Source organism: Micromys minutus, assembly GCF_963924665.1.
Source record: "Micromys minutus genome assembly, chromosome: 2".
Classification (NCBI taxonomy): domain Eukaryota; kingdom Metazoa; phylum Chordata; class Mammalia; order Rodentia; family Muridae; genus Micromys; species Micromys minutus.
In genome coordinates, this window is record NC_137971.1 from 53,112,660 (window position 1) to 53,136,902 (window position 24,243).

The 24,243-nt window shown below is 38.5% G+C and overlaps 1 protein-coding gene and 1 pseudogene across 2 annotated transcripts in view; both read left to right on the forward strand.

Moving 5' to 3' along the window:
• Window positions 1-24,243, forward strand: part of TOP6BL (TOP6B like initiator of meiotic double strand breaks) — a gene marked incomplete at both ends in the record, with an annotated part of 68,530 nt that overhangs the window by 2,757 nt on the left and 41,530 nt on the right. Inside the window, one exon of the mRNA XM_080912440.1 lies at window positions 4,804-4,857. Coding sequence (XP_080768566.1) covers window positions 4,804-4,857 — 54 coding nt within the window. The remainder of the gene's footprint in view (window positions 1-4,803; window positions 4,858-24,243) is intronic.
• Window positions 21,918-22,282, forward strand: LOC308417264 (ubiquitin-like FUBI-ribosomal protein eS30 fusion protein; annotated as a pseudogene). Its single transcript has one exon. The product of its transcript is annotated as a ubiquitin-like FUBI-ribosomal protein eS30 fusion protein (transcript).

The window sequence follows — 24,243 nt, forward strand, 5'->3', positions numbered from 1 at the left end:
AGTTCCAAGACAGCCAGTGCTATGCAGAGAAACTCTGTCTGGAAAAACACTTTTAAAAGAAAAAAAAAAAAAAAAAAAAAAAAAAAAAAAAAGAAAAAAAGAAACAGAATTGCTATATTATAGTCTCATGTGCTCTTTAGTAAAAGTGGTCAGTGTTTTGTGTCAGCATGTTGAATTTTACTTCATTAACTTTTGAAACACACAGACTTTCTTTGTTTTTAGATTTTATCAGTTATATAGGCACAGAAATTTAATGGTGCAATAACTCAGTCCAGGCATGGTGGGTCACAACACTTGGGAGGCTGAGGAAGGAGGACTGCTTTGGATTTGAGGTCAGCCTGGTTTATATAATGAGGGCCAGATCAGCCTAGGCTGAGAGTGCCCATATCCAGAACTTACCTAGATGCTGGATGGGTGTGGTGAACTGCTTATAATTTGAGCCTTGGAAGGCAGAGACTAGGAGTGCCAGAAGGAAACTGGTTAGCGAGACTAGCAATATAGGTGAGCTCTGGGTTCAAAAGACCCTACTTCTTAGAATAAAATGGAAGAGCAATTGAGGAAGATTCCTAACATCAGTCTTGGTCCTTCACGCACATGCACACACATACACATACATATACACATGCTCAAATACCATATACACATGAGAAGAAGGGAAAGATAAGGTAGAGAAACAAGGAAGAAATGCAATGTCAACTTCTGGCCTCCACACAATGCATGCACACAATTTCTTGAAAACATACCCAGATGTACAGTATAGATACACAGATACCCCAAAAGGGCTATATGATGGTCCAGCCCCCTGACTTATTTCCTCCAAAAGACTAACACTTTTAACTATATTTATTGCTTTTAATTACCTGTTTCTACATTTATTTGTAATGTATTATCTTTTCCATTAAAAATGTGTATTTTCAATTTCATGTTTGCTTCTGTGTGAAGGAATGTACATGTGAATGTCATGCCTAGGGAGGCTAGAGGTGCTGGAGCCTTCTGGAGCTCAAATTGTAGAAGTTGTGAACTGCCCATTTGGGTTCTGGGGACTGAACTCTGCTTCTTTGTAAGAGCCCTAAGCACTAGATGCTGAGCCATCTCTCTAGCCCCTTACATTTCTAAACAGGCATCATTCTTACTGGCTTTTGTTTGTTTGTTTTGTTTTTTGAGACAGGGTTTCCCTATGTACCTTGGCTGTATTGGAACTCACTCTGTAGACCAAGCTAGCATTGAACTCAGAGATCTACTTGTCTCTTGAGTGCTGGGATTAAAGGCATCCACCACCACCACCACTTAGCTGTTATTATTGGCTTTTGAGGAAAGTGTCTTGTCTGGTTCAGGTTGACTTCTGACTCAACATATAGCCAAGGATAACCCTAAACTTGGGCTCCTCCTCCTGTGCTGCTGGGGGTCCACAGTTGTTGTTTGTACTAGGCATTCTACTAACTAAGCTATAGCATCAATCTCTTCTTTTGATTTTCTAAGACAGGGTGTCACTGTGTAGCCCAGATTGCCCCTGAGCTCATAGCAGTACTATTGCCGTAGCCTTCTGAGTGGTAGTTATGGGGATAAGCCACCATGCTGGCCTCCATCATGTTCCAGGTTTGGTACTTTCTGTATCTGACATATAACTCTTTATTTTGAGGCCTTCTCTCCATCATTAATCAGAGTGTGTCTTGCTTTATTTTTCTCTTGTGTTAGATTTTGTTTTCTGAGTCCCAATTTCTTTATTTCTTGGCTTACTCACTGTTGTGATGGCTGTTGGGTTTTAGCAGCTTCCTGAAAAAGAGGGTTGGGAAGGTAAATTTCTTGAGATTTTGTATTTCTGAAAATGTCTTCACTCCATACCTGTTTAATTCAGCGGTTGCTATTGGAAATTCTGAAGTCTTTATAATTATCCTTTACATGACCTACTTTTCTTTTTCTCCCTGTAAACTTATATAATACTTTTTTAAACATTTGTTTTATTAGATATAATAAATAATTTTGAAATTTCAATGAGTTAACACATTAAACGTTTGTTTTTCCTTTATTTTACCACCAGAGGGTGTGTGCATGTGTGTGTGTGTGTGTGTGTGTGTGTGTGTGTGTGTGCATTCTTTGTTTTAATGTAGAATACAAGATATTTCAGTCTTCTGGCTTCATGTTTCTCTAGACCCTCTAATATCTACCCATTCAGCTAAGAATGGGGGAAGAGTACAAGGTTTATAATTCAAATACTTTTAAGAATAGGTTTGGAAATTACATAGATTATTTCTGTTCCCATTCTTTTAGCCTAGACTTAGTCTTACCATCACAATTGTTCTGCATTTGAAAAGGAGCCTATAAAATGTAATCTAATTGTGCTTTGGAAGAGAAGAATGCTGTCTTTTTTTCCACTGGATGGTTTTAGCTCCCTTGTCAAAAGATCAAGTGACCATAGGTGTGTAGGTTCTTTTCTGGGTCTTCAATTCTATTCCATTGATCTACGCGCCAGTCTCTGTACCAATACCATACAGTTTTTATCACTATTTCTCTGTAATGCAGTTTAAGGGTGGGGATTGTGATTCCCACAGAAATTCTTTTATTGTTGAGAATGGTTTTTGATATCCTGGGTTTTTTGTTATTACAAATGAATTTGCAAATTGATTTTTCCAACTCTGTGAAGAATTGAGTTGAAAATTTGATGGGGATTGCATTGAATCTGTAGATTGCTTTTGACAAGATGGCCAATTTTACTATATCAATCCTGCCAATCCATGAATATGGGATATCTTTCCATCTTCTGAGATCTTCTTCGATTTTTTTCTTCAGAGACTTGAAGTTTTTGTCATACAGATCTTTCACTTGCTTGGTTAGAGTCACACCAAGGTATTTTATATTATTTATGACTATTGTGAAGGGTGTTGTTTCCCTAATTTTTTTCTCAGTCTGTTTATCCTTTGAGTAGAGGAAGGCTACTGATTTATTTGAGTTAATTTTGTATCCAGCCACTTTACTGAGGTTGTTTATCAGGTGTAGGAGTTCTCTAGCGGAATTTTTGGGGTCACTTAAGTATACTATCATATCATCTGTAAATAGTAATATTTTGACTTCTTCCTTTCCAATTTGTATCTCTCTGACCTCTTTTTATTGTCTAATTGCTCTGTCTAGGACTTCAAGTACCATATTGAATAGGTAGGGAAAGAGTGGGCATCCTTGTCTAGTCCCTGATTTTAGTAGGATTGCTTCAAGTCTCCATTTAGTTAGATGTTGGCTACTGGTTTGCTGCATATTTTACTATGTTTAGGTATGAACTTTGAATGCCTGATCTTTCCAAGACTTTTAATGTGAAGGGGTGTTAAATGAGATGATCATGTGTTTTCTTTTTTCCCTTTGAGTTTGTTTATATAGTAGATTAAGTTGATGGATTTCTGTGTATTGAACCATCCCTGCATCCCTGGGTTGAAGCCTATTTGATCATGATGGATGATCATTTTGAGGTGTTGTTGGATTCAGTTTGTGAGAATTTTATTGAGTATTTTTGCATTGGTGTTCATAAGGGAGATTGGTCTGAAGTTTTCTTTGTTGGGTCTTTGTGTGGTTTAGGTATAAGGGTAATGGTGGCTTCATAGAATGAATTGGGTAGTGTTCCTTCTGTTTCTATTTTGTGGAATAGTTTGAAGAGTAATGGTATTAGATCTTCTTTGAAGGTCTGATAGAATTCTGTATTAAATCCATCTGGTCCTGGACTTTTTTTGGTTGGGAGATTTTTAATGCTGCTTCTCTTTTTTAGGGGTTTTGGGACTGTTTAGATAATTTATCTGATCCTGATTTAACTTTGGTACCTGTTATCTGTCTAGAAAATTCAGCAGTCCCTGCTCTGTTCTAACAATCCACAGTGCTATACCTTGTTGCAGGTCATTTTCTTTCCATTGCGCCTGGTGCTCAGCCTTTGTCATGTAACTCAGGTTCTTTGGGTGTGGTAAATTTTGCTTTCAGTCTTCTATAGAAGTTTCTATTATTTAGATTGTAGGTTTGTGGAATTTACTTTTCTAAATTTTCTCCCTTATTTTTGTGTTTTCTATTTTCTTCCAGTTTTTTTCCAACTCTTTGTTGAGGAAACCTCAATTTTGTTCAATATCAGTCTTGTTATGTCTTTGCTTTTAGAATGGTCAGATCTTCCACCTTGATGGGTAAAGACCTAACAGCTAACATTTCTGAAGCAAAGAAGAGATGAGTGTTAGTTATCGCTGCTCTGTGTTTAGATTCACTAAGCTTCTCCCTGCATCAAGGTTAGGGAGGGCCAGCCTCTGTGATGCTGAAAAGAGAAGGGAAGTTCTAGTTAAATTCAATTTTAAAAGAGAACAAAACATTGTCTCTTCTTTGAAATTTAGGTACAAGTAATTCTTAACCCAATTGACTGGCGAAATGTCTTCTGTTTCACAGTGAAATTAGTTCAAAGAAGGTTCAATATTTTAATTAAGCCTTAAATTCAACATTAGTTACTGGCATCATGTACTCTGGTCAATAGTTGCAGTTTGGAAAGTCATGGTCTTTCATATAGAATAGCATCTAAAGGAACAGCCCTTGTGTTGATTATAATCAATTATATAGTTGATTATAGGTGAGGAGAACTGCCTGTGGCATTGCCAACCCCCACATAGTCATTGTACCTTAAAATACCTCTTCTGCCCTCTGTTTATACTGAACTCATTAACAAGATCTTCCTTTAATATTCTCTATCTAAAAGCAATGTTTTCAGAGACCCACTGATTTGTTTAAAGTCAAATCTTTGTAATTGTCTTACATTGTTTTTTTTTTGTTGTTGTTTTTTGTTTTTACTTACAGTTGCTTCTACAGGAAGTGTTTATGGTGGCTTGGACTTCAAAAAGTTTCTACAAGGTAAACAATTACCTAACTTCACTGAGACTAAATCTCTTTCTGTCAATGAGTTTGGTTTTTTCTAAAATAGATATATTCTGAAAGAGTTTTCTGGTTTAGTAAATAAAAATGTAGGATACCCACTTAAGTTTGATTTTCAGAGAAACAGTAGGTTTTTAAAGATAGTTTATTTTTCAATTATGTCTATGTTTCTATGTGTATGTATGCCACATGTGTGTGGGTACGTGCAAAGTTTGAGGAAGAAGTCAGATCTGATGCTGGTGATGAGTTGCCCAACAGAGGTGTTGAGAACTGAACTCAGGTCCTCTGAAAGAGCAGTACATGTTCTTAACCTCTGAGCCATCTCTCCAGCCCCAGACACTCATGTTTCAGTGTAAGTGCTCATGTATTAATACTTCATCCTACACTTTATCTGACTATTCCACTGAATCAATAAAATAGGATAGATGCAAGAATGGGCATGATATTCAGGTAATTGTAGCTTTTCTGACTATTCTCTGTACATCTGGGGCACATGTTTCTCAGATATTAAAGAGGATTTGTTCCCATATAATTTAGATAAGGAATGTACCATAAATGTTTTTTCCTGTTAGTAATATAGTAATATTTTTCTCTATATGTCAAGATCAGTATGTTTTAGGAACTTAAGTCTTTTTTTTTAAGTATTCTTTTTTTATTGTATATTTTCTTTACTTACATTTCAAATATTATTCCCTTTCCCAATTTCCCCTCTGGAATCCCCCTATCCCATTCCCCCTCCCCTTGCCTCCATGAGAGTACTCACCCACCTCCTCCCACCTCCCTGCCCTGGCATTCCCCTACAGTGGGACATCAAGGCCCTTCACAGGACCACGGGCCTCTCCTTCCGTTGATGCTCAGTAAAGCCATTCTCTGCCACATGTGCAGCTGGAGTCATGGGTCCCCTGTGTGTACTCTTTGGTTGGTGATTTAGTCTCAGGGAGCTCTGGGGGGTATGGTTGGTTAATATTGTTGTTCTTCCTGTGGGGTTACAAATCTTCAGTTTTTTCTCTAACTCCTCCATTGGAGACCCTGTTCTCAGTCCAGTGGTGGTTGGCCGAGAGCATCCACCTCTGTATTTGTCAGGCTCTGGCAGAGCCTCTCAGGAGACAGCTATATCAGGATCCAACTTTATTGTGGGCACACATGTATGTATGTACATTCGTGTGTGTGTGTGTGTGTGTGTGTGTGTGTGTGTGTGTGTGTGTGTGTATCAGAGAACAACTTGTTGGAGTTGGTTATTCTCTTCCACTATGCAGGTTCTGGAGACTGGACTCGGATTGTCACACTTGGTAACAAGCTCATTTATTCACTGAGTAGATTAGTCTTGCCAGCCTCAGTTTAGGAACTTTTGATGATTGTGGGTTTAATAAATTCTTCTTTCCTTTGACTTAATGAATAATCTGTATTTATTTTAAAGAGACCAAAATGATCTGAAAGCTGGTGTGCTTCTATTTTTATCCTCTGTGGTTGTCTTAAAAATATTAGTCAGTGAACATTTTTTTTTTTTTTTTTTTTTGGTTAATTGTAAAAATGTAAATTTTAGTGAGTTTGCTTTTGGTGTTGGGCATGCAAATTGTAGTGGCATACATGCTAGGCAGATGCTATTATTACTTTTTGTGGTACTAGAGATGGAACCCTAGGTTTTGCATATACTTAACAAGTATCTCACCACGAGAAGCATCACTAGCTCCTGTTAATTTGTTTGGTTTTGTATTTAATAACATACAACATTTTATCAGTTTTATTAATAATTTGATCATTATAATTAAGGTGGTTTGAGAATTTTACTTTTAAGACTGGAAAGATGGCTGAGCAGTTAAGAACATACTGCCTGCTCTTACAGAGGACGGAAGTCCAGTTCCTAGTACCCACATGATGGCTCACAACTATCTGTTATTTTAGTTCTAGGGATCTGACTCCCTCTTTTGCCCTCTGTGAGCATCAAGCATGCATGTGGTACACATACATACATGCAAACAAAACATTCAATAAAATTAAAAAGAAACTAAAAATAAAAACCCAAATCTTAACAAAATAGTTTTACTTTTAATACTCTAGTTATGTGTACACTTTAGGTGCTTTTAACTAGACACACATGTCTCATCCTGTCAGCTACATTTTGATAATTGGAACAGATAGTTGAAATGACATTAGTGAAAATATTTCTATTTGAATTACAAGTTAAATAAAAGTAAGCTTTCATTTAAAGTTCTCATGGGAACTGATCTGTGACTTTATGAGGAAAACATTAAGTTTTTTTTTTTTTTTTGTAGCTCTAGTAGTTATTTTTTAGTTCGTTATGAGTGTTATAAGGCACCTAATTTTGCCTTTCTCCTTCCCCTTTCTAACAGCTTTCTTGAGATTTGAGTTTCTTAGTGCCTGCAGTGCATACACTTTGGGGGACAACTGACCACACTTGTAGAGCCAGACCATACTTGGCCAAAGCAGCAATACCCTGGAGAGCAGTATACCTGCTTATCCTTCAAGGTTGGGTAGTAGCCAAGCACTGCTTTTAAACTTTATGTTTACACAACCCAGGTTCTGATTCTTATTTTTATTTAAATTTTTGTTTATTTTTATTTTATGTGCTTTGGTATTTTGCCTGCATGTATGTGTATGTGAGTGTGTTGGGTCCTCTGGAAATGGAGTTACAGACAGTTGTGAACTGCCATGTGGGTGTTGGGAATTGAACCTGGGGTCCCTGGTTAAAGCATTCAGTGTTCTTAATTGCTAAGCCATCTCTCCAGCCCCAAGTTCTAATTTTTAGAGAGATAATGAGGAAAAAATATTCTTATGTTAATGTGATATAACGTATTTTATTGAGGCAGGGTCTCATGAAGAAGTTGGTCTTGAAGTGATTTCTTTCCTTTAGCTCCTGAACTCTGAAAGTTTGAGAAGAATGTTCTTCCTTTAGTGATAATCATGGTAATTATTCCTCTGAGCATTTATTACACTTTAGGCCTTTGCTTATTACAAAGGAGTTTTTGTTTGTTTTTGGTTTCTTGAGACAGTCTCTTATGTAGCCCCTTACCTGCCTTTGCCCTCTGAAGGCTGGGATTAAAGTCGTGTGCCTGGCTCCCATATATTTATATTTCTTTGTTGTTGTTTTTGAGGCTCTGGGATGGGACCCATGGCCTCTTGCATGCTAAGCAAGCATGCTACCAACCAAGCTACATCTGCAGCTCAGCTCCCATTTACACTTCAGTCATTCTGTCTTGAAGCAAAAACAAAGGGCATCAACTTACTGTCCTGAAGAGCTGCTCTGCTTCCAACACTATGGGGAGTGTTGAATCCAGTTAAAAAGTTGTGGGTTATGACTGGAAATCATGGTACATGCCTGTGATCCCAGCACTTGAGAGGTAGAGACAGGAGAGTGAGAAGTCTAAAGTCGTCCTTGGCTACTAATGAATTTGAGACCAGCAAGACTACATAATATCCCATCTCAAAAACCCAATCACCGCCCCAAAAAGAATCATGGACCAGTTGCCTCAAAATCATCTCTCTTAATTATTCTTAGTTGCTTTTCTTTTGGGGATTGTTTTATGGGATGATAAAGAGTGGAAAGATCATTTTGCTCCAGTTGATATGTTATGAGCAGTGGGAAGGTGATACTGTTTCCTGTAATATTAACTCATAATATGCATGTACAAAGAGTGGTCAGATTATAGGTAAGGCTACTTCAACTAATATTTGTGAAAGTGCTTTGAAAACTGAAAAGCCCATAACAACAAAGGAGTCATTTTATTGCATTGTTATTAGTAGGGAGGAGGCATCATGTACTACTTATAAAACAATCACAGTTTTACGCTAATACAAAGTTTAGGTAGTGTCATGGTGACTTAGATTTAACCATTATTTGTAAAAGCTCAAACACCTTTGTTTAATGTATTTTATATGATTGTGATACAGAATGAATGGCTTGTTCTACAGATATGAAATATTATTGATCAAGTATACAGTAAAAATGGAGTCATTTGTTCATTGCCAGTTATATTTAGTAGCCAACTTCAACTTCATTCTTCAATTGCTAGGGTTCATAATACTAACCTCCACTCCATAATGCTATTTATTCATACTAATTAGTAGCATAAATTGCTCACTAAAGCTCACAAAGGAAATTGGCTAAGATTAAGACTTGAATCCCTTAGCTCCCTGGCTTATGTGCCATTAATTATGTCTTTATTACTATTATTATTTATTTAACATTCCTGTAACACTGTTAGCAAACTGCTTTAAATTGGTCCACTGTCCTTAAACTATTTAATTAGCTTCATCAGGGAGCTCCTGGCAAGCTGTTAATTAGTCACCAGGGTCCAGAGTTGTGCATCTTTACAAAATTAGAGGTATACCTCTGAATTCAGTGTGACCACACTGTCATCTTCATCCCTTACTTGATTTCTGTCCCTGTCCAAATAAAGCACCTCTCTTCTTTAAGGGAGCTGGACGGTTGGGAATAACGCAGCTCCCACTGTCCACTCTTGGGCTTTTATCTGGGTGTTCTCCTAGTATTTCTCCAAATAGACTCATGCTTTATTCTAGGTTAAATAGTGGACCAAGGCAACTCCTTAGTGTGCTACCTGTTTAGGCTTGTTCTTTTTATCCTTTTTTAGTTCCTAATGATTCATGCTTTAAATCAGTAAACTTTATTGACTGCCTTGCCATGAACTGATAGAAAGGAAAGACAGCTCTGAAAACAAAATGTGGTATGACAGGGCTCTAGTAGAGCTGTGTTCCCAGAGCTTTTGTGGTGACCCAGATAGTCCTCAAAGGTCAATCACAGTATGCCTTTCTTCCTTTAGTTAATATGCATCATTATTCTATGTTAATTCAGACAGCTTTCCTGATTTTTTAATGTGTGTGCGCATGCACTGAGGAAGAGATGCACATGCCATGACATACATGTGTAGGTCAGAAGATAACTAACGGGAGCTGGTTCTTCCCTTCCAGCATGTACATACTAAAATTAATCTCAGGGCTTCAGACCGAGCACAGACATCTTTACCCACTTAGCTGGCTCACTAGCTTTTGCTGTCCTGCTTTTAAACTTTTTTGTTATTTTTGTTGTTAGAGGTGGAATTATGTTTATGTGGCTATCCTCTTTTGGGTTTGTTACAAGAAGATTACTTTATTGCTTTTTCTAGGGTGTAGTTTCCCTCCTTGTGTTAGAGATTTCCATCTGTTATCCTTTGTAGGGCTGAAGACATTTTTCCTTTTTCCATCACTGGCATGTCACTAAACACCAATGGAAAAGCTTGTCAAGTAAACTACTCTGAAATATGTGTAATTTGCTTTCCTAAATTGTTATTTGATGTATTCATTCCTCTTTAGAGAAGTCAGCGCTCTTACAATTCTCCAGGGTTTTACAGATCTTGCCATTTTCCCCCAGAGGAATGAGTTTCTCAGTCTCTTTTCTTCATTATATAACAAATTAATTTTTTGTTAATCATGTCTGTAATATATTAAGTTTATTAGTGCTTTTTGTTCCTCTCTGAATGATTTGCTATTTACTCATTTAAAAAAACAAAAGAAAATCAAAGATCAGATTTAATTCCACCCATCAATTAGAATCATCTCTTTGACTTTTAAGAGTACTGGACACTCACTGTGTTGGATAGTTTTATGTTAACTTGATACAAGCTAGATTGATCAGAGAGGAGGGAGCTTACATTGAGAAAATGCCTCCATAAGACCAGGCTGTAGACAATTACTGATTTTTAAATTACTGATTGATGTGTGATAGCCAAGCTCATAGTGAGTAGAGCCACCCTTGGACAGTCCTGGGTTCTATAAGAAAGCTGGCTAAGCAAGCCATAAGGAACAAGCCAGAAAGCAGCACCCCTCCATGGCCTGCTCCCAAGTTACAACCTAGTTGAGTTCTTGCCTTGGCTTTCCTCAATGGATAGTTAACTGCATTATTTATGTAAGCCAAATAAACTCTTTCCTCCCCTTCAACAGTGTATACTTATTATAACACTTGTGTGTCATTCTGCTTTATCATTTATATATATATGCAGCTGAATTACTTCTATAATATATGTCTGTTTGGTAAAACATTATTTTTCCCAGTTTGTCCAACTTCCTAAGATCTAGAAACTCCTTCTTGTCCTGTTGTTCCTCAGATGAGAAGGAGTGGTAAAATGGTTACTGGAAGGAGCCATATTTGTAGGTCTGGTTACTTCACTGCCTGTCTCCTCATACTGTATTTCTTATCTACTTACCTATGTGTAAGAGCTTGTTTGAGGTTCTCAAACAACCTTGGCTGAAACAGTCTTGCTATATCAAGGATGCACATCAGACAGATGAACCCTGCCAGTTAGTGGCATGACAGATAGCAAAGACATTCTCACCTATATTTTGAAAATACCTTCTCCTCATTCCTATGTTTATAATTAATTTCATTTAAAATGTTTGTTGCAGTCTTGGGATGGATGGAAGGCCCTCAACATGCTAAGAGAAATACTCTTGAACTACATAGCCAGTCCTCCATTTTTTAATTGGCAGAATTTGACTATATCCAGTTTGGTTAAATATTTTAAAAGATTTATTAATTTATTATATATTAAGTACACAATAGCGGTCTTCAGACACACCAGAAGAAGGCATCATATCTCATTACAGATGGTTGTGAGCCATCACATGGTCGCTGGGATTTGAACTCAGAACCTCTGGAAGAGTAGTCAGTGCTCTTAACTGCTGAGCCATCTCTCCAGCCCCCCTTGGCTAAATATTTTAAAAATAGTTTTTTTCTAAGTGTGAAACTTTTTATCTTTTAAATTTTCCAAAAATGTAGATAAGAACACTCACCTTTCTAAGTAAAGACTGTTTTGCTCTGCCATAAATGTGACATTTTTCTCCTATTTTTGTGGTGCTCAGGATTAAATCCAGGACTTCTTATGAATGCAGCTGTAGCCTCTTCTCTCTATAACAGAAGCTCATAACTTAGGGTCTTTGATAGAATTTTAATATTTTTGCAGTTTTGTAGATATTTATTTTTCTGGTGAAAAGATGCACAATTCAATTCAATCAGATTTTAACCAAGTCTGTTACGGAAATTAAGATGATTAACTTTCTCTTGTTCCTTTTATGTTTTATTTTCTTGGGTGTCTCAGTCTTACCTGACATGAAATATACTATGTCCTGTACAGATGAGGCTGGCCTCAAATTCACAGAGCTCTATGTTTTTTCTGCCTCTCTAGTGCTGGGGTTAAAGGCAAGAGCCACCAAGCCCAGCTCTCCTATTCTTTAAGCAAGACATGACATCATTCATTTTTTGAGAGGTAGGTCAGACATGTTATCTATTTAAGAGATGAGGAAATCCAGACTTACCTCAGTGTATTACCCAAAGTTTAAAGAGAAGAACTTGTGGTTTTATAAATCACTAGTTATCCATTAAACCAGGTGAGACCAAGATTTTGATACATTCTAAAGAGTTTCTGGCTGCCTAATTTGCCTTACACTAGGGAAGATTTTATAAAGGTTGACTAAAGACCAAAGAAACTAAGATGAATAGGTTTCTGTGTTCTTTTGCTTCCCTTATTATTTTGTATATTTTGTCTGTGTATCATTTGTGTACAAGAGGAGGCTAGAAGAGGGCATTAGATTTTTTTTTTTTTTTTTAAGAGTTACAAACAGTTGTGAGTAGCCACATGGGTGCTGGGAACCAAACCCAGATCCTTTGGAAGAGCAGATAATGCTTTTAACTGCTGAGCTATCTCTCTAACATCCCCTTAATATTTCTTATTATCTCTTCATTTTTTATTTTTGCAACTCTATGTTTGTGTGTCAGGTTGACAAGGGGTCAATTATACTGGCTGGTTTTGTGTCAACTTCACACAAGCTGGAGTTATCACAGAGAAAGGAGCCTCAGTTGAGGAAATGCCTCCAAGAGATCCTGCTGTAAGGCATGTTCTCAACTTGTGATCAAGGGGAGAGGGCCCAGCCCATTGTGGGTGGTGCCATCACTGGGCTGGTAGACCTGGGTTCTATAAGAAAGCAGGCTGAGCAAGCCAGAGGAAGCAAGCCTGTAGGTAACATCCCTCCATGGCCTCTGCATCAGCTCCTGCTTCCTGACCTGCTTGGGTTCCAGTCCTGACTTCCTCTGGTGATGAACAACAATGTGGAAGCATAAGCTGAATAAACCCTTTCCTCCCCAACCTGCTTCTTGGTCATGATGTTTGTGCAGGAATAGAAACCCTGACTAGGACAATAGCTAAATGGATATTAATAGAAAAATATCTAACTCATGATAACATCTTTTTTCTTGTTTTTCTTGGTACTGGGGATTAAATACTGAGTGTGATGTTCTACTATTGAACCAGCCCATATACATCTGGTAAACAGTTTAGCTAGTAAAAATAATGACTAGATGACTATGCTATAACATGAAAAATGCATATAATATGTTAAATAAAAAACAATATTGCATACATTATGAATACAGCTGTATCAGAATACAAAAGAACGGGGATTCTAAAAAGAATACAGCAAGATGCCAAGATTTATCATGGTGGGTACACTTATAAATGATTTTGATTAATGTCTGTATGTTTGTGGCTGTGAACACATGCCATAGCATACATGTGGATGTCAGAGGACAACGTTCTGGAGACTGATTTTACCTTTCACCATAGAGCATGGAGACATACAGGTCCAGGTCATCAGACTTGTGCAGTCATGAGGTTTAACCCGCTGGGCCAGCTTGCTGCTCCCAACAAGTTTTATTGTTGTTCTTGTTTCCCTTTTCTCTATCTTCACCTTTTCCTTCTGGTTTGCTTTGAGACAGTCTTGCTATATAGTCTAGGTTGGCCTTGAGCTCTCAATTCTTCTACCTCGGCCTCCTGAGTGGGGACTACAGGTGTGAGCCATTATATCTAGCATCCTTTTCTTAATTTTCTAATTTTCCAAAATGAGCTATATTACTTCTGTAAGAAAAAGATTCAGAGCTGGGTCTGGTGGTGCATGTCATTAATCCCAACACCTAGGAGGCTGAAACTGGTGTATATTTATGAGTTCAAGGTCAACCTGGTCTACATAGAAAGTCTCAGGGTAGCATGGGCTACATAGTGAGATCTGTGATAATGGCAAAGTTGGGACCCAGTTGTTATTATGATTTGGTTTCTTCAAGAGACTCAGAAAACTAGTAACTATTGGCTTTGCTGGGGCTGACAACTGTACTTTAGCATGATACCATAATACCTGTAAAGAATGCACCAGTAAATTAAGTGGAAGTGTCCCTGCAGTTCTAAAACTGAGGCTAATTAAGACAGCACAGGAGAAACACTTTTGGTGACTGCGATTTGTGTCATTTATATTGGCTCTTGTTCTATATTGTAAAACTGTAGAAAAGGAAAAACAGCAAGAAAAGTAATTGTTCAGAAATGTTGCATCAAATTTTCATCCAAGACTTTGAAATGCATATACAAGAGCTCACCAAGCCAAGAAGCCCATTAACCATGATGTGTTCAGGTATGTTTGTGTGTGTGAGCAAGTGTATGGGTATGTGTGTACCTTAGTGTGCTTGGAGGTTGGATATTGCCATATATTTTCTCAACTTTTTAATAAGGATTTAACCTCTCCTCTAGCCCACCACCCACCAAAAGTAGTGGAAAAGTAAAGCTATTAGGACACGGGGAAAGTAGACCTTTCTAGAAATAGTTCTTTGGGAGCGAGTGCAGTCTTTGTTGTTAGGACATCAGCAGTCAGCCTTCTAGCGAACACCAATACAAATCAGCAGTGGCAGTTCAGTCCACTCAGCAGACCACACAGGAATCAGCAAAAGCTGTTCAATCCAGAAAAAACTGCAAGGCTCACCAACCAGTCTGGGTTGCAGAAGCGGCAAGAAGCTGCAGGAACCTCATGAGAAGTTCTTTGGTGAGTTTCTATCCAGTCACCACCAGCAAAGCTTAACAATGAATGCAGTGTAAGGTGGACCAGTACGTGTTGTCGTGAAGAGTATTGAAGTGAAGCAGAGCAGACCAATGCTCCTGCTCCCACTGTCTGTGGGACCATGTTTCTATTCCCTCTACATATCAAGTACGTGTCCTTTCATGTAGCTGCCTGTCACCTGTGTCTGCTTCAGCAAAACATTCTTTCATGTGTCTGCTTTAGCAAGACATCCTTTCACCCTGTATCTGGCAAAGCATCATTTAACATAACTGATTTTCCAAAGAAACCAGAAGTTTCCACTTTAGTCAGAGGATAATTTACAGGAGGAGCCCATTCTTTTTCTACTTCATTGATTCTGAGGATCCAAGTCAAGTTTTGTCAGGCTTGGCAGCAAGCACCTTTATCTACTGAGCCATCTTGCCAGCTTCCATATTCATTTATATCAAAGCTCTGAGGAATTCTTAAAGACACACACACACACAAACAACTTTCAGCCTTGTGTTATATATTTATTGTTACATACTTATCTCAGTGAATCTTTACAATACAGCATCCTTCCAGTTTCCCAGATCCTCTTGCCCACACTTTCAGGCAATGAAGTATTGCGTCATGCATGGCAGTCAGGATGCAGCTTCTGGAGCCCTTTCATTTGTTTTTCATACAGCTTTTCAAGCTGGCTCAGGCAGAATTCTCCTCTGAACAGAAGGACTACATGCTTTCCACAGAATGTTCTCTCAAATCATGCACGAGTTTTACTTGGGTTTTCTGAGATTTCTGTTGAGGAGTAAAATGATAAAATAAAAATGAATAAAATAAAATAAAATGATAGCTTTCTGACTACTCCCAGATGTGAAAACCTTGGCTGCTGTGATGTTGATGATGCTGTGATGGCTCCTGCTGGACCTTGAGGTCCAGGTGTGTCTCTAGTTTGTCATCTGGGAGATACTCAACTCAGACTTGTCTGTTTTCTCACTTGGTAGGGCTTATGATCTTGGCACTTGAGCATGACTTGGTCTTTGGAATGCTGGCTTAGGAAAAGACTCATTTGATTTTCGACAGTGTTCATTTCTCTGCTGACATTCCCTATATCAGTTCATTCCTCATTTTTGAGTGAGTAGATTTGTTTTTGTTTCCTTCTGCTCATGTAAAGTAATGAAGGAACCAAAAAGAAAAGTAGGAAATAATGACTTTGTATCTTCAGTTATTTTGGTGACATTTCTCCACCATCAGAATAACCCAGGATCCTCAAAAGTGCAGTCATAGGATAGACAAGTTTGTTAGTGTGTCACTTGAAAAGAATAGTGACAGAAGTCAAATGGTGGTGGCACACACCTTTAATCCTGGCACTCAGGAGGCAGAGGCAGGTGGAGCTCTGATTTCAAGGCCAGTATGGTCAACAGAATGAGTTCCAGGACAGCCAGACCTACACAGAGAAACCCTGTGTCAAAATAAAACCCAAAAGCATCCTTTGCTTTTGCTTCTGAGTCCATGCATTAATTAAGCTAACATTTAATTGGAAGTATCTTTTTATAAATGAACACATCTATAATAGAAGCTTTAACATCTGCCCTGAATTTAGCATGTCTTCTGAGCCAAGAACTGCTCTCTTGGAGAGTTCACCTGTCTTAGGGTTTCAATTGCTGTGAAGAGACACCACAACTAACTCTTATAAAGTTAACTCTTATGAAGTACAACATTTATTTGGAGCTGGCTTACGGTTTCAAGGGTTTAGTATATTATCATCATGATGGAAAGCATAACAGCATCCAATCAGACTGAAGGAGCCAAGAATTCTACACCTTGATCCAAAGGCAGCCAAGTGGATACAGTTTCATACTGGTTGGAGCTTAAGCACTAGGAAACCTCAAAGCACATCTCTAGAGTGACATACTTCCTCCAACAAGGGCACACCTCCTAATAGTGCTAAGCCCCATGGGCCAAGCATTCAACCTCATGAGTCTATGGGGGCCATTCCTAATCAAACCACCACATCACCTGTGCCTCATGCAAAAGGATTGATTATCACAGGTGGGCAAGTCTTTTCCTAATTGCATGAGGCCTTAGAGAAAGGCTAGAGTATATAGGAAGGAAAGACTAGAGAGAAAGAACCTCCATTCCTGCTGGGTAAATGCTTTCCAGGAGCACCCACACTCCTGTAAGTAACCCCTCATCTTTGCTTTGTAAAACAAAACAAAACCAATAAACTCATTGGTTCCCCAGAATGAACTTTGGTAGAATCATGGTTCTGTTATTCAGACCTGGGGAGAAGGGGTAGATACTGTGTAGAACAATGGTGTGTAGTCTCTGATATGATAATATGATAAATATCTAAAGGCGTGTGTGTGTGTGTGTGTGTGTGTGTGTGTGTGTGTGTGTGTGTGTGTGTAAGGGGGTTGCAGAAGGAAGTTTTATTTTTTATTTATTTTAATTTTTTTTCAAGACAGATTTTCTCTGTGTAGCTCTGGCTGTCCTGGAACTCACTTGGTAGACCGGGCTAGCCACGGAGATCTGCCTCCTTGCCTTCCTAATGCTGAGATTAAAGACATGTGCCACTATCTCCCTGAAGAGGGAATTTCAACATGGTTTGTCCCTAAAGGTTTGTGATAGTATAGATATTAGCGATATAGTTATTAGTGAGTCATGTAAATAAGGTAAGGCTGCATTTATATACCTTCTCAGAGGATATATAAATGTCAGGGCCCCAAGAGACAGTTATTGGGTTGTTGGTTGGTCGTGGTTGCACGCAAAGAAGAAACAAGAAGAAATTTGATATCCTGATGTCGAAGATTAAGCTTGCAGGTGCAGATGGTGGTAATCAGAGAATATTCAGTCCCATAGCTATGGAGCTAGGAGGAAAGTCTTCCAGACAAGCATCAAAGGAACTCATTAGGGGCATCAAGTTCTTTAGGACAATGTCTGCTCTAGTCCCTAGAATAACAAATGTCACACAATCACAAACTGTCTGCAGCTGGCAAAATCATGCTCCTGCTAGAGCACGAGACAAATCATAGTCAGTTGCTTAGGACAAGCTGAAACAACTCATATCCTACATCCATATCAAAGCAAAAACATTCTTGTAATAGTTCTGCATTTTTTAAAGCAACCAAAATTCCAGAATTCTTAGTACAGAGGTCTCTATGGATATTAGGGACTGGAAAACAAAAAAGGGTGCCACTAATGACACAGGATGTTGGAAGCAGTGTGTGACCCCCCCAGTTCTCAGGTTCAAACTGGACAGAAACTGATTCAGCAAGAACCATGAGGCTGGTGTGGAACTTTGGTAGCAATGCTGAGCCCTTGGTAGGGGCTTTGATCTATACTGTACCAAGCCCCGTTTCTGTTGGTCACCTCTTTATGTCTGAACCTGTCTCTCTGCGTGTGTCTGTGTGTCTGTCTCGCTCTCTCTCAATTACACATGTCTTGTTGATCTGAAACTCATGCAATCCTCTTGCCCCGAGGTGTGGTTACGGGTGTGTATCACCACTACTTTCTTTGACTTGTGATCACTACTGTTTTTCTCGTTTATATTTCCTTTTGTGCATATTTTTAAATTATGTATTTATTTGTTTTGTGTTAGGTAGGGTCCCACTCTACAGTCATGGCTGAGCTGGTATTTACCAAGTATGCCAGAACGTCTTCAAACCTGAACAAATGCTTTGACCTCAGCCTCTGGCGTGCTAGAGTTACAGCAGTATTTCTCAAAATTCCTAATGCTGCGACCCTTTAATACAATTCTCATGTTGTGGTGACCCCCAACTATAAAATTATTTCATTGCTACTCCATAACAGTAATTTTGCTACTACTATGAATTATAATATAAATACCTGATACTTGATCCCAGCGAGGTCTCCACTCACAGGTTGAGAACCACTGGATTACAAGCATGTGCCACCACATCTGGATTGTACAATTTTATTTTATATTAGGCTGTGCACAGCCATATTCTATATCCTGTTATCTTCCTCTAAAGGATATTGATGTTTTATTTTATCAGTCATGTCACCTTGACCTTGTTCAGTCTTGCCTTTATACATTTTAAGTCATAAGTTTAAGGAAAATCCAGACATTTTCCACAGTCATCTGACTTAGTGTCATTCTGTGCCTCCAAATTCTGTACCTTCATTGCTGGAGAGGTCCCAAGAACTTGTTTTGGTGAATGTTTATACTGGAACAGAATTAAAAATTTTCCATCAACCTTAATCATTAAGGACCTGTATGAAGAGATAGTTTAATATGAATAGTCTCATGTTCTCCCTCTATATGACCTGCAAAAGTGTCAAGTCTTTTTTAAAGGCAGGATTTCTCTATGTAGCCTTGGCTGTCCTGGAATTCACTCTGTAGACCTCTCCTCCCACGTGCTGAGATTATAGGTAAGTGAGCACCTGACACCACTGCCTGACAATATCAGTTCTTTTTAAATGGTTATGCTGGTTGGTTTGGTGTTACTTAGAATAAGGGCTTCTTAATATAAACTTTTAAAACATCTGTTTTGTGTAAGATGTACGTGTGGAAGTTAGGGGACAACTTACCAGAGTCTATATTCTCTCTATCTACCATGTGGGAATCAAATCAAGTCATCAGGCTTGGCTGCAAGTGCCTTTACCTGCTAAGCCATCTCTTTCACCCCCTGATAAATATTTAAAATCAATCTCTTCCTCTCCTCTCCCCTCTCCTCCCCCCTCCTCCCCTCTCCTCTTTTCTTCTATGCTCTTCTTTTCTTCCCCCTCTCTTACTTTCCCTTTCCCTTCCCTTCTTTCTTCCCCTCCCTATTCCCCCTTCCTTCCTCCCCTCTCTCTTTCCTTCTTTCCTTCCCCTTCTCACCCTCTCTCCCTCCCTTCCTTTTCTCTGCATGGGCTATAAACTGAACCAAGGACATTATACATGGTAATCAGGTGTTCTTCTGAGCTCTTGTTGCCAGATAAGTTTTTTTGTTAGTTGGGTTTTGTATATTTGGATGTGTGTTTACCTTTAATGGCTGACCCATCTCTCCAGCTCAAGTTTCTTATTTTTTTAATGGTAGTCACCTATCTTAAAAGTCTATATGGAGCTGGGGAACCTGCTCCATACTAAGAATACGAAGAATAAGAAGTGGAGGCTGTTGCTAGTGATAGAGAGAGCATCTGCATAGCATCTGTGAGATCCTGAGTTCGATCCACAACACTTCAAAAAAGAGGTGGGGAAGAGAAGAAGGTCCAGAATCAAAGGTAGTTTTCTTATCTTTGAGGGTGCAGGTACCAGGTCATCTCTTTGCACTAAGTCTTGCTGATAAGAAATCTAACATTCCTCTTTATCCCTGCCTCTCATATTACTGTGTCTGTTTCCAGGTGGGGTGAGCTGGTAGGGGTAGAGTATGCAATGCCATAAATACAGAGATCAGAGTACAAGGTTGTGAAATTGGCTCTCTCCTTCCACCATTCTTGATAGAACATACAGTCCTGGGATCAGACTCAGGTTACCAGGCTCGCACAGCAAGTGCCCTTATCCACTGAGCCACTGCCCTGACCCTAACTTATGTTTCTTTAATTAGTTTTATTTATTTATGGTCCCTATGGCTTTTGGGGGTTCTTTCTTTATCTTTGTTATTCTGAGTTTTGTTGTGATATGTTTAGATATGTGGCTTTTAAAACATTTTATCATATTATTGTATTTTTGTATGTGTGTATTATGACTGTTCTCCAGGCCAAGCAACTGCCATCTTGGGGGATTCAGCTGTGCCCTCTGCAAAAAGATTGTCCCAGCTGGGCTTGCTGACTGTTAACACCCCCTCACAGAGGGGTAGAGAGAGTGTCCTGAGACTCTCAGTTGAATGTCCAGCTGCTCCCACTACCCATTGTAGGTAACCCTACCTTAATGGCACTTGGCCCCAGGGAGGGGCTATAATATGTAGGTTGAGAAAGACAAGGGGAGAAGGGACCTCATCTGGGAGGACATAGAGAAGTCTTATCCTTGCTAGGTAAAAGCTTTTCCAGGTGTGGCCTGTTGGTGGAGGTCAGAGAACAACTATCTAGAGTTGGTTGTAAACTTCCAATGTCGGATCCAAGGATATAACTTCTGTGGTCAGGCTTCCAGGGCAAGCCTGTGGAACCAGTCCACCAGCCTTGTTTTGTTTGTTAGAAAATTAGATTTCTTTGTACCTGGCTAGTGTGTTAAAATAGTAACACACACATACACACACACACACACGAGTGCACACACATATTTATTTTATAATAATTTGTCAGTACTTCTTTTGGATTTTGCTGTTAATTGATATAAATTTCACAAGTCATAATATGCTCTTTTGATGCTTTGATGTTCACCCAGTTTTTTTCATACATTTCAATATTTATCTAATTCATTATCTAATCACATGCTCTCAATTATTATCTAATCATAAATATTATCTAATTCCAGTATTTTCATCACCTAAAAAAATATCCTGAATCAAGAAGTAATCATTCTTCTTGCCCTCAATTCCTGTGCCTTAGCAACATTAATTTGGTTTTTTTTCCCCCTTTATTGATTTGCCTTTTTTGAACATTATGGAGTATGATACATAACCTTTTGTGTCTGGTGTTTTACTTAAGCATTTTTTTATTACAGTGTGTCTTAGTGTTTCTATTGATGTAATGAAACTTCATGATAGTTGGTTGAAAGCAAGTTGGGGAGGAAAGGGTATATCTGTCTTACACTTGCATGTCAGTGTTATCACTGAAGGAAGTCTGGACGGCATCTCAAACAAGGCAGGAACCTGTGAGTCAGGAGCTGACATAGAAGTCATAAAGGGATGCTGTTTACTGGCTTGCTCAGCCTGCTTTCTTACAGAACCCAGAACCACCTAGTCCAGGGATGGCACCAGCCACAATGGGCTAGACTCTTGCCTATCAATAACTAAATAAGAAAATATCTTGTAGCCTGATCTTGTGGCAGCATTTTCTCAATTAGGGCTCTCTCCTTTAGATAACTCTAGTTTGTATGTCAAGTTGACTGGCCAGTGTGCACTTTAATTTCTTTTTATGGTTGAAGTGATATCTTAGATTTTGTTAAGTCCAGTATTTATCATTTGGTAGATATTTGAGTTCCATTTTATCTTATAAGTATTTGTATTTTTAAAGATTTATTTGTAGTCCTTCTTTGAGGTAACAGCAGTGGTGTCCATGGGTTAGCAGCCAACATGCAGCTCTTTGTCCAAGCCCAGGAACTATATACCCTCGAGGTGACTGGCCAGAAGCCCAGATCAAAGCTCAGATGACCTCACTGGAAGTCATTGATCTGAAGATCAAGTCATGCTCACTGCTGGAGGAAGAGGCCACCCTAAGCCAGTGTGGCATATAGGCCCCGACCACTCTGGAAGTAGCTGGCCACATGCTGGGAGGTAAAGTTCATGGTTCCCTGGCTCATGCTGGAAAAGTGAGAGGTCAGACTCCCAGGGTGGCCAAACAAGAAAAGAAGAAGACAGGCCAAGCCAAGAGTATAACCAATTTTGTCAATGTTGTGCCCACCTTTGGCAAGAAGAAGGGCCCCAATGCTAATTCCTAAGTCCTGTTGTGATCCTGCTACACTAATAAAGCCACTTTTCCCAGAAAAAAAAGGTTTATTTGTATTAAATTTATTCATTTTATGTGTAAGTGTTTTGTTTGTATGTATTATCTGTATCTCATGAGTGGCTGATGTCTGTGGATGTCAGAACGCATTGGAACCCAGGAACTGAAGTTTTAGATGGTTATGAATCATGGAGATGCTGGGAATCAAATCTAGACCCTCTGTAAGAGCAGTAAGTGCTCTTAACTGCTTAGCTATCTCTCCAGAACCCAGTTAATCGAATTAATTTAATTAATTTAATTAAATTAATTGAAATTTAATTTCAAACCTTATATCTTTAAATTCCAAGATTTCTTGGACAGTGGGTTCTTGTTTCATGGCTTCTTCTTATTCTTTGTTAAAGGTATAGATATTTATTTTGTAATGTCTCGTTATTAACTCAGGAACAGTGTTGTTTGCTGTAGCTTTGTTGCTTGGGAATTTAGAGTCAATTGCCCACTATCTGTTTACCTTAAAAACATTTCAAGTTGACAATTGGTAGGTCAGAGGTCCTCAGGTTGCTGAGCTCCAGCTTGAATGGTGTATGTCTTGAATTGTACTTTACCTTGGTAATGGCATGCACAGCTTCTACATCTCACTACCTGCATTGTATAGTTCTGAGTCCTGTGGCTGCTTACATTACACCCCTAAGGCCTTTGTCACACAGCAGTGATGTTGCTACCAGTTTCTTTTGCTCTAGCTATCCCTCAAGTGAGCAGGCAATGTTTATTCATGTCCTGGTACGTGTGTGGATGTCAGAGGGCAACTTGTAGGAGTCCATTCTCTTTTTCCACCATGTGGGGCCCAGGAATTGAACTCAGGTTGTCAGGCTTAGCAAATAAGTCTCTTTTTTTATCCATTCTGGATCATTACATGTTTTTCTTTTTTTTCCCACCATGAATGTGTCTTTATTAAATTTGAAAGTATTTGTTTTATAGTGTATGCTTGAACATGAACATGAGATTTCAACATAGGTTCAGTTTATCTTGAAATAACGTTTTTGATTCTTTCACCTTTATATACTTTACTCAGGCGTTCGATCTGTATCTTGTTTGCTTGCTCACTTCCTTTTTGGTGTGTAGATTAGGATGTTTGGAGTAGACTTTTTTAAAGTACTTAGTTTATTTTAAATGGTTATTAAGATTAATCTAAAGAATTCAGAGACATTTACAACCCCTTTTCTCCGGCATACCTGTTCCCTTACTATCTTACTGTTTTAAACAGTTGTTCCTTATTTTACAGAAGTAATTGAATCAGAAAGGCGAGGTTTCTCTAAGTAAGGCAGTCAGTACTGCACTGGTAACCTAAAGATTGATGTAAAGTTCAGTGGCAAGGTCACTGAGTTTCAATGTGGTGTGACCTTGCTGCCATTTTATTCCGGGCTTTGTGGACTGAATTACATTAGAAGAACACAATGATCCCTATTAAAATGAATGTCTAAGTTTTTATCTTGGGAAAACACTTACTTTTTTTAATAGTTTAAACATTATTATTTCAAGGTGAATTTATTGTTACTAGACTTTTAAAGTTGAATTAACTTGGTATAGTGGCTTTATTCTTTATCGTTTCTGTAGGGGACTGTTTTATTAAGAGGAAGGTTTTTGTTTTGGTTTGGTTTCGGTTTGTAACTCTAGTCAAGAAATAAAGAAGAAAGATAGTGTGTACTACATTCTCTTTGTTGTGGATAATCTATGCCCCTCCCAGCTGCTTTGTGGAAAGCTAGCTCTGAGTCAACACTTAGAAATACAAAGAAGTTAATCCTTAAATAAAAATGGTAAGAATTTGACTCTTGTTAAGGGCTACAATAGTTTAAAAAGCACATGCCTGAAACAGTCATTATTGAACTTTTCAGTTTTCAGCTCTAAATTAATTCCCTTAATGGACTTGTGTTTATTAAGCCATAAGCTAATTTGTCAAAA